The following is a 10,310-nucleotide window of genomic DNA, read 5'->3' as shown; positions in this document are numbered from 1 at the left end:
CCAGCTGCCTTCTTACCGCAGTAATTACAACCCTAGCTTCACACCCATAAACAAACAAACAAAATTTATTTCTTTGTAAGATTACATTGAGATTATGACATAGGGTAAGGGTAAATAATATAGAGTAGGAACATTCTTATTGCGCAGTACAAGCTGTGTTTCATGCCTGAAGGTGTGGGGATTGTATCTATACTTTATTTTGAAGTGTATTTCTAAACTACTGTATTATTTTCAGATTGCACAATGAGAAAGCCTGTAAACACCTATGGAAGTGTGCAGTTGAGCATCATTCCTTTTTCCGTTTGAAAGCTCCCAGTAAAGGGCCCTCGGGGAGACAAAATTTCTTTAGAATGGGCTCACGATTCAGATACAGGTACAGTACACTCTGTGGTTGTTCCATTGAGATTTGTGCCATTACTTGTACTATTCTTTTTCTATTTTGTTTGTAGTTAAAATAAATACCTGTTATAGTGTAGTAAAAGTTATGATGGAAAACTTGTTCTGTACATATATTTTTTATGTATTTCTTTATAAAATAACATTGCAGCTATATATAATTTAATAGTTTTCAAAACTTTGTCTTAACACACATTGCAGTGGACGCACAGAGTTCCAAACAACCCTACAGCAGCGTACCAGGCGCACAGTACAGTTCGAACGTCGACCAAGTCAGCGATTTGCAAGACGACAAAGTCACGTCGTTAGGGAAAAACAACGTAAAAGTGTAATAGAAAAAAAGGCAGAAAATGGAAAAGTAGTTGGTATTAATGAAACCACTACTGCAGCTAATATTATTGCTACAACTGTTTCTACTTCAGATATGCCTGCTATTAGTGCAGCAACCACCACAACAAGCAGTGCCAGTAGCACCTCCAGCGTCACCAAACCCACTTTTTCAGCTTCGAGCACTTCAACCATTCCATCCTGCACCACCACCCCTCCTCCATCTCCTCTGGATGTTCCCTCTTCCCCCATGCCCTCAAGTGGCATGTCTCTGACGTGCCCATCAACTTCATCTGTAGTTTCTCAATCATCGTCTACCACATCCACAACCTGTGCTGTTGGAGCTGCTATTGTTGGAGCTTCTGGAACATCTAATGAAGAAACAGGTACTGTACTTTGCAGTTTTATCTTACACTGCCATTTCTTTTCAGGGTGTGCACATTTGTAGATCTTGTGAAATTTTAACAAAGTTCTGTGTGTAGTTTGTATTTTCTATTTATTATCTATAATACAGGTACAGTATATGATTTTGACATTTTGATACCAGGTGAAATATTTATCCTTAGGTATAAAATTTCATAGCAGCCTTTATTATGTGATTGAAAGATACCTGCAATACATGGAGGCAAATATCAAAGAATGATGGAGTCTTTACTTAATGACTCTAATATAGAGTGGGGGAAAGTTATTGAACCTTACTATATAAATAAAAATTTAATTGAAAAAATTTGGCCCTATGTTTAATTATGTATAGTATAAAAGTGCTATAATTATACTCTTGCCAAATATCTATTAGAATCCATCATATAATTTCTTAGCATTGGAAGGTGATTGGGTTTTGTGTTTAGGAGTGGCTAGGAGATAGGTTTAAGGAGCTGTTTCTTTGATGAAAAATGGAAGGAAAAAACTCTTGCTTGGCATTGGATAAGATGCCAAGGGCTTCACAAAGCTTGGAGAACACTATTGCTTTAGTGGTGCTTGTAAAACTGATGTTTTCTTTATACAGTGTTGTATAAGTAGATTTTGTTTTCAAATCCTTTACAAGCTTCTTATATGATTTGCAACATTCACCATGGCTCATTATGACCTACATAGTCACAATTTCTGTAGAGTGAATTCATTAGCACTGATTGAAATTGGCAGGCCAGACTTGATTCCTGGAGATGGGAAGTACAGTGATGGCACTCTGAAGGAGGGGTTTAACCCTTAAACAGTCCAAATGTATACGTATATATGTTTTTTCAACATCTGAAAGTATGTAAAAAAAATGTAGATCTTCTTTTTTGTTTTACATTTGAAAATGTGTAAAAAACTTTTATCTACATTTTTTTTGTTATATTTGAAAATATGTAAAAAAAAGTAGATCTACTTTTGGAGCACTACGAATTTGAACGTCTATCTGTTTGGACCATTTAAGGGTTAATGTTGCAGTTTTATAACTGTAGTGTCAGAATGCCTCTGCAAGACAGTGATGGAGTGAATGATGATGATAGTTTTTCTTTTTTGGGCCATCCTGCCTTGGTGGGAAGCAGCCAATGTATTAATAAAAAAAGAAAAATGATCGAATCTTCACCATCCTCCTCAGCTGGCAGTTCAGCTTGATCTAGCTGAACCTAAATTAATTCCTTATTGGAAGTTTCTTCCATCTGCTTGCAACAACAACTTCACATCAGCCTTCTCAATGTCTTCCAATTCAGTTTGCTTTGAAAGTTGCATGATGTTTTGTAAATTCTAGAACTACAACACATTGAAATGATTTATGCATGCCAAAGATTTATCCATGCACAATTTGGTTTAGTAGCTGTAATTTCCTTCCACAAGTGACTGATGTAGAAAGTTGAAAGTGAACATAGATAAGAGTAAGGTGATGAGGATATCAAATGATTTAAATAAAGAGAAATTGGATATTTATAGGTAGTAGGTTGGTAGACAGCAACCACCCAGGGAGGTACTACCGTCCTGCCAAGTGAGTGTAAAACGAAAGCCTGTAATTGTTTTACATGATGGTAGGATTGCTGGTGTCTTTTGTCTGTCTCATAAATATGCAAGATTACAGGTACGTCTTGCTACTTCTACTTACACTTAGGTCACACTACACATACATGTACACGTTTATTTATACACACTCATCTGAGTTTTCTTTGATTTTATCTTAATAGTTCTTGGTCTTATTACTTTTCCTTTTATATCCATGGGGAAGTGGAATAAGAATCTTTCCTCCGTAAGCCATGCGTGTTGTAAAAGTCAACTAAAATGCCGGGAACAGTGGGCTAGTAACCCCTTTTCCTGTAAAGATTACTAAAAAGAATAAGAAGAAGAAAATTGTCAAAGTGGGAAGTCTGAATGTGCGTGGATGTTGTGCAAATGATAAGAAAGAGATGATTGTGGATGTTATGAATGAGAAGAAACTGGATGTCCTGGCTTTAAGTGAAACAAAGCTGAAGGGGGTGGGAGAGTTTCAATGGAGAGGAATAAATGGGATTAGGTCAGGGGTTTCAAATAGAGTTAGAGCTAAAGAAGGAGTAGCAATAATGTTGAAGGATAAGCTATGGCAGGAAAAGAGGGACTACAAATGCATAAATTCAAGGATTATGTGGAGTAAAATAAAGATTGGATGTGAAAAGTGGGTTATAGTAAGCGTGTATGCACCTGGAGAAGAAAGAAGTGTAGAGGAGAGAGAGACATTCTGGGAAATGTTGAGTGAATGCGTGGGGAGTTTTGAATCAAGTGTGAGAGTAATGGTGGTTGGGGATTTCAATGCTAAAGTGGGTAAAAATGTTATGGAGGGAGTAGTAGGTAAATTTGGGGTGCCAGGGGTAAATGTAAATGGGGAACCTTTAATTGAGCTATGTGTAGAAAGAAATTTGGTAATAAGTAATACATATTTTATGAAAAAGAGGATAAATAAATATACAAGGTATGATGTAGCACGTAATGAAAGTAGTTTGTTAGATTATGTATTGGTGGATAAAAGGTTGATGGGTAGGCTCCAGGATGTACATGTTTATAGAGGGGCAACTGATATGTCAGATCATTATTTAGTTGTAGCTACAGTTAGAGTAAGAGGTAGATGGGAAAAGAGGAAGGTGGCAACAACAAGTAAGAGGGAGGTGAAAGTGTATAAACTAAGGGAGGAGGAAGTTCGGGCGAGATATAAGCGACTATTGGCAGAAAGGTGGGCTAGTGTAAAGATGAGTAGTGTGGGGGGTTGAAGAGGGTTGGAATAGTTTTAAAAATGCAGTATTAGAATGTGTGGCAGAAGTTTGTGGTTATAGGAGGGTGGGGGCAGGAGGAAAGAGGAGTGATTGGTGGAATAATGAAGTAAAGGGTGTGATAAAAGAGAAACAGGTAGCTTACGAGAGGTTTTTACAAAGCAGAAGTGTTATAAGAAGAGCAGAGTATATGGAGAGTAAAAGAAAGGTGAAGAGAGTGGTGAGAGAGTGCAAAAGGAGAGCAGATGAAAGAGTGGGAGAGGCACTGTCAAGAAATTTTAATGAAAATAAGAAAAAATTTTGGAGTGAGTTAAACAAGTTAAGAAAGCCTAGGGAAAGTATGGATTTGTCCATTAAAAACAGAGTAGGGGAGTTAGTAGATGGGGAGAGGGAGGTATTAGGTAGATGGCGAGAATATTTTGAGGAACTTTCAAATGTTGAGGAAGAAAGGGAGGCGGTAATTTCATGCACTGGCCAGGGAGGTATACCATCTTTTAGGAGTGAAGAAGAGCAGAATGTAAGTGTGGTGGAGGTACGTGAGGCATTACGTAGAATGAAAGGGGGTAAAGCAGCTGGAACTGATGGGATCATGACAGAAATGTTAAAAGCAGGGGGGATATAGTGTTGGAGTGGTTGGTACTTTTGTTTAATAAATGTATGAAAGAGGGGAAGGTACCTAGGGATTGGCAGAGAGCATGTATAGTCCCTTTATATAAAGGGAAAGGGGACAAAAGAGATTGTAAAAATTATAGAGGAATAAGTTTACTGAGTATACCAGGAAAAGTATACAGTAGAGTTATAACTGAAAGAATTAGAGGTAAGACAGAATGTAGAATTGCGGTTGAGCAAGGAGGCTTCAGAGTGGGTAGGGGATGTGTAGATCAAGTGTTTACATTGAAGCATATATGTGAACAGTATTTAGATAAAGGTAGGGAAGTTTTTATTGCATTTATGGATTTAGAAAAGGCATATGATAGTGGATAGAGGAGCAATGTGGCAGATGTTGCAAGTTTATGGAATAGGTGGTAAGTTATTAAATGCTGTAAAGAGCTTTTATGAGGATAGTATGGCTCAGGTTAGGGTGTGTAGAAGAGAGGGAGAATACTTCCCGGTAAAGGTAGGTCTTAGACAGGGATGTGTAATGTCACCATGGTTGTTTAATATATTTATAGATGGGGTTGTAAAAAGTAAATGCTAGGGTATTCGGGAGAGGGGTGGGATTAAATTATGGGGAATCAAATTCAAAATGGGAATTGACACAGTTACTTTTTGCAGATGATATTATGCTTATGGGAGATTCTAAAGAAAAATTGCAAAGGTTAGTGGATGAGTTTGAGAATGTGTGTAAAGGTAGAAAGTTGAAAGTGAACATAGAAAAGAGTAAGGTGATGAGGGTATCAAATGATTTAGATAAAGAAAAATTGGATATCAAATTGGGGAGGAGGAGTATGGAAGAAGTGAATGTTTTCAGATACTTGGGAGTTGACGTGTCGGCGGATGGATTTATGAAGGATGAGGTTAATCATAGAATTGATGAGGGAAAAAAGGTGAGTGGTGCGTTGAGGTATATGTGGAGTCAAAAAACGTTATCTATGGAGGCAAAGAAGGGAATGTATGAAAGTATAGTAGTACCAACACTCTTATATGGACGTGAAGCTTGGGTGGTAAATGCAGCAGCGAGGAGACGGTTGGAGGCAGTGGAGATGTCCTGTCTAAGGGCAATGTGTGGTGTAAATATTATGCAGAAAATTCGGAGTGTGGAAATTAGGAGAAGGTGTGGAGTTAATAAAAGCATTAGTCAGAGGGCAGAAGAGGGGTTGTTGAGGTGGTTTGGTCATTTAGAGAGAATGGATCAAAGTAGAATGACATGGAAAGCATATAAATCTATAGGGGAAGGAAAGAGGGGTAGGGGTCGTCCTCGAAAGGGTTGGAAAGAGGGGGTAAAGGAGGTTTTGTGGGCGAGGGGCTTGGACTTCCAGCAAGCGTGCATGAGCGTGTTAGATAGGAGTGAATGGAGACGAATGATACTTGGGACCTGACGATCTGTTGGAGTGTGAGCAGGGTAATATTTAGTGAAGGGATTCAGGGAAACCGGTTATTTTCATATAGTTGGACTTGAGTCCTGGAAATGGGAAGTACAATGCCTGCACTTTAAAGGAGTGGTTTGGGATATTGGCAGTTTGGAGGGATATGTTGTGTATCTTTATACGTATATGCTTCTAAACTGTTGTATTCTGAGCACCTCTGCAAAAGCAGTGATAATGTGTGAGTGTGGTGAAAGTGTTGAATGATGATGAAAGTATTTTCTTTTTGGGGATTTTCTTTCTTTTTTGGGTCACCCTGCCTCGGTGGGAGACGACCGACTTGTTGAAAAAAAAAAAAAAATGGATATCACATTGGAGAGAGGGATTATGGAAGAAGTGAATAATTTCAGATATTTGGGAGTTGACTTGTCAGTGGATGGGTTTATGAAGGATGAGGTTAACCATAGAATTAATGAAGGAAAAAAGGTGAGTGGTGCATTCAGGTATCTGGAGACAAAAAAACATTATCTTTGGAGGCAAAGAAGGAAATGTATGAAAGTATAGTGGGTGTGAAGCTTGGGTTGTAAATGCTGCAGCGAGGAGGCGGCTGGAGGCAGTGGAGATGTCCTGTCTAAGGGCAGTGTGTGGTGTAAATATTATGCAGAGAATTCGGAGTGTGGAAATCAGGAGGAGGTGTGGTGTTACTAAAAGTATTAGTCAGAGGGCTGAAGAGGGGGTTGTTGAGGTGGTTTGGTCATTCAGAGAGAATGGATCAAAGTAGAATGACTTGGAGAGCATATAAATCTGTAGGGGAAGGAAGAAGGGGTAGGGATTGTCCTCTAAAAGGTTGGAGGGAGGGGGTAAAGGAGGTTTTGTGGGAAAGGGGCTTGGACTTCCAGCAAGCGTGTGCGAGCGTGTTAGATAGGTGTAATTGGAGACGAATGGTTTTTGGGACTTAACAAGCTGTTGGAGTGTGAGCAGGGTAATATTTAGTGAAGGGATTCAGGGAAACCGGTTATTATAGATTTAGCCGGACTTGTGTCCTGGAAATGGGAAGTACAATGCCTGCACTTTGAAGGAGGGGTCTGGGGTATTGACAGTTTGGAGGGACTTCTGAACTGTTGTATCTGAGTGCCTCTGCAAAGACAGTGATTGTGTATGAGTGAGGTGAAAGTGTTGAATAATGAAAGTATTTTCTTTTTGGGGATTTTCTTGCTTCTTGGGTCACCCTGCTTCGGTGGGAGATGCCTGACTTTTTGAAGAAAATAAAAAAACAAGATTGATGGATTTTTGGTTGTAATATGAAACTAGGTATGAAGTTTTAAAGTGTACTTAGAAAACAAGATTCTCTAATGTATCGTACATTAGGCTGTAATTACACATTCGTGTGCCTTCTAAGGTGATACATATTTAATCCAGCTGTAATTATACAGACAGTAATAAGTCTTTTTAATTTTTTTATGGGGGGTTCACTAAAGTTTTGCTTAATGCTTAAGATGAAAATTCAGTTATAGAGAATTGTTCTCAGCTTTGATGATTCTGTATTTTTACAGGTGTTACTGTATTTCAATGAATTTAAAAGTTATTGTAAAATTCTGTACATTCATGAGTTTACAGTAGTTGCTAAAGAACTTACTTACCCTTACTAAACTCAACAGTTGCTTGTTGAATGCTGCTGTAGATTGGCATATGAATGCTTGACTGAGCTGAGAATCTTTGCAGCAATACAGATCTGTCTTCTTTCCTACACCCTCCATTGTCCCTCCTCAACAGTTATCCTCTGATGTTGACAAACTGTTATGCTAGCACTTTACATGATGTGACAATCTTTCACTTTCTTTCTAAACTACATTAGTCTTTGGGACTAATAAAATCTGCTAGAGTAGTGCCAATCTGCCAGGACTGGTCTTGAGTTGCTGTCCCAGCTGTGTCTCAAACATCCCACTTTCCTAAAATAATTTCAGCCATCCTTTTCTTACGATAGTCAGCCCTCCCCTACCACCCACTGTCCTGATGGCCTATGTCTCACAACTCATCCTTTCTTTTTCTTGCTCTACTGGGCCTGTAGAAGATGCCACGTATGCTGCTGAAGACAGGCTAGACACCTTGATTAAGAGCTTGGCCAAAGACACATCAGTACCAAGCTATTTGGACAGTACAGTCAATGAGTTGGCCAGGGCTAAGCCTTGTCAGAAAGAGGTCGGGGCAGATGCCTTGCCACAGCCCACAGGGGCTATAGGTAAGAGTGATCACTGTTGCCATGAATTAGTAGCACAGTATGACTGTAAAACAGGCTGCTTTGTCTGGTAAATATGTGTTTTTGCTGATTTGCTTCTGGCTAAGGCTTATTCTTGGGAAAATAAATTGGTACAGGAAGTCTCAGGCAGATGTCTATGTTTATTTTGAGGAATTCAGAATGAATTTCAGTGTGAAGTTTTCTGGATAAATTTATTTTGATATTTTCAACAAAGTGTTAAAGAATAAAATACTGTACATAGTTTTTAGTAGAATGGAAATAATTATTAATATCTCATTATTGAGTAGAATGCCTGTTCTGCAGTTTGCTGACATTTAGTATTGTAATACTGCTAAGTTAAAACTTGCTTATTTTTCTAAACTTGCAACTGGATGATTTTTGCAGTGCTGGCAAGAATTAGGAAGCATGAATTCAAGTTGTGTAGTCTGATCTCTTGATAAGTTTTCTGCTTGTGCATCCACATTGGCTACACCTTTATATTTAAGTTTTCTTTTGTAGAATGTTAGAAAACAGATTTATGAAGACTATGCTTTGCTTCTTTTACTATAAAATTTTGCATCTTTATAATGCATTTAATTTTGTGGAACAGCTTTTTGTAGTGGCATTAAAAGTTATAAACTCTTTTCTAGATTAGAAGTGCTTAATGCGACAGCATGAATGTCAAACTTGCTGATGCACTTTGCCATATACATTGCTCCAGTCATAAAATATATAATTATTATTATTTCTAAGGAAACTTAATTGGTCATAGTAATCAAGTGAAAGTACAGTATTACTGCCAGTGGGAGAGGTTAGACATTCTCTTTTTTAATGTTAACACTGTTCTTCAGTATATTTTAACGATCAAAGTATGAAGAATACAAGTTATTATAATATGGCTGGAACAGTTTACAAGTTCTTAACAAATTCTGCCCCTTCCTTGTTACATTTCTTGAAATTCTCTTTCACTTTCATAAAGATATACGACTCATGTTCCAACAAACAACTAGTTGTGCCTAATGTAAGCCAGTAGGCCCACTACAGTGCTTTTCCATTCTGTTGTTCTTATTTACCACTAGTACCATTATTACTTCTGGTATATCTATTACTACTACTACACTTACTATTACCACAGTTATTACTATACATATTACTACTGCACTTACTACTACCACCATTATTAAATTTTATGTTGCTACTACACTATTACTGCTACCATTATTACTAGTACTACTACCATCACTACTACAATTATTACTACTACCATAATTATTACTATTATTACTGTACATAAAAAAATTGAGTATTTTAATGCACATTTTTTTTTAAATTATGTCAGTTTAAATATGTCCACCCAAAATACATTAACCAATGGCACTCACCCTACAGATAACCCATAAATTAATTTTAAAAGTACAATTAAATTCGGAAAGGAATAAAAAGGCACATTACAATGACTTGAACAATACACAGATAGCCTGTATATTGTCAGTGGAATGTCTTGAAGTCTTTTGTTTTGTATTAAAAAGTAATGATTCCATTATGCATTTCGATTTTTTGGCTTTAATTTTACACAATAGCATATGTTATTAATAAAATACATTTGTTTTGTACAGTATTTGTCAGTACCAATTTTAACCAGACCTTCAAGGTTAACTTTTAATATAATTTTCCCATCCTCTCCTAAAAGTCCAAACCACCTCAATTGGTATTGTCATTCATATTCACATTGCCATTTACAAATTTCAATAAAATATTAGGTTCTATCTTGCTAATTTTTTCAGTTTCTTTCTTTCCATGTTAGTTTTGTATGTTCATTTCTGGCTTGTTAAAATTTCTTCAAATTTTCTGGGTAGGAACATTTTTATATATCAATTTCCAAGTTCTTTCTTATTTTTTATAGCTCTGCAGCACTTTCCACTAAACCATTCATTGTTGTTAGTTATATTACCTCCATGTTTAGAATATATTGTTTGATGCCATCTTCATATATGCTGCAGAATTTATCATATACTGAAGATTGCTTATAACTGTTCCTTGGTGACAGCAACCACCCAGGGAAGTACTACCGTCCTGCCAGATGACTGTGAAACAAAAACCTGTAACTGTTTTGCA

At 37.3% G+C, this 10,310-nt stretch overlaps 1 protein-coding gene across 1 annotated transcript in view; it reads left to right on the top strand.

The window, feature by feature from the left end:
* The first annotated feature begins 208 nt into the window (after positions 1 to 208).
* Positions 209 to 10,310, top strand: part of LOC128692490 (uncharacterized) — a 57,406-nt gene continuing 47,304 nt past the window's right edge. The window contains exons 1-3 of the mRNA XM_070089895.1: positions 209 to 373; positions 598 to 1,109; positions 8,028 to 8,198. Coding sequence (XP_069945996.1) covers positions 351 to 373; positions 598 to 1,109; positions 8,028 to 8,198 — 706 coding nt within the window. The 5' untranslated portion in view covers positions 209 to 350. The remainder of the gene's footprint in view (positions 374 to 597; positions 1,110 to 8,027; positions 8,199 to 10,310) is intronic.

The sequence above is a fragment of the Cherax quadricarinatus genome, chromosome 30 (assembly GCF_038502225.1).
Source record: "Cherax quadricarinatus isolate ZL_2023a chromosome 30, ASM3850222v1, whole genome shotgun sequence".
Lineage (NCBI taxonomy): Eukaryota > Metazoa > Arthropoda > Malacostraca > Decapoda > Parastacidae > Cherax > Cherax quadricarinatus.
Note: the sequence above shows the minus strand (reverse complement) of the source record. Positions and strands in the feature narration are given on the sequence as shown.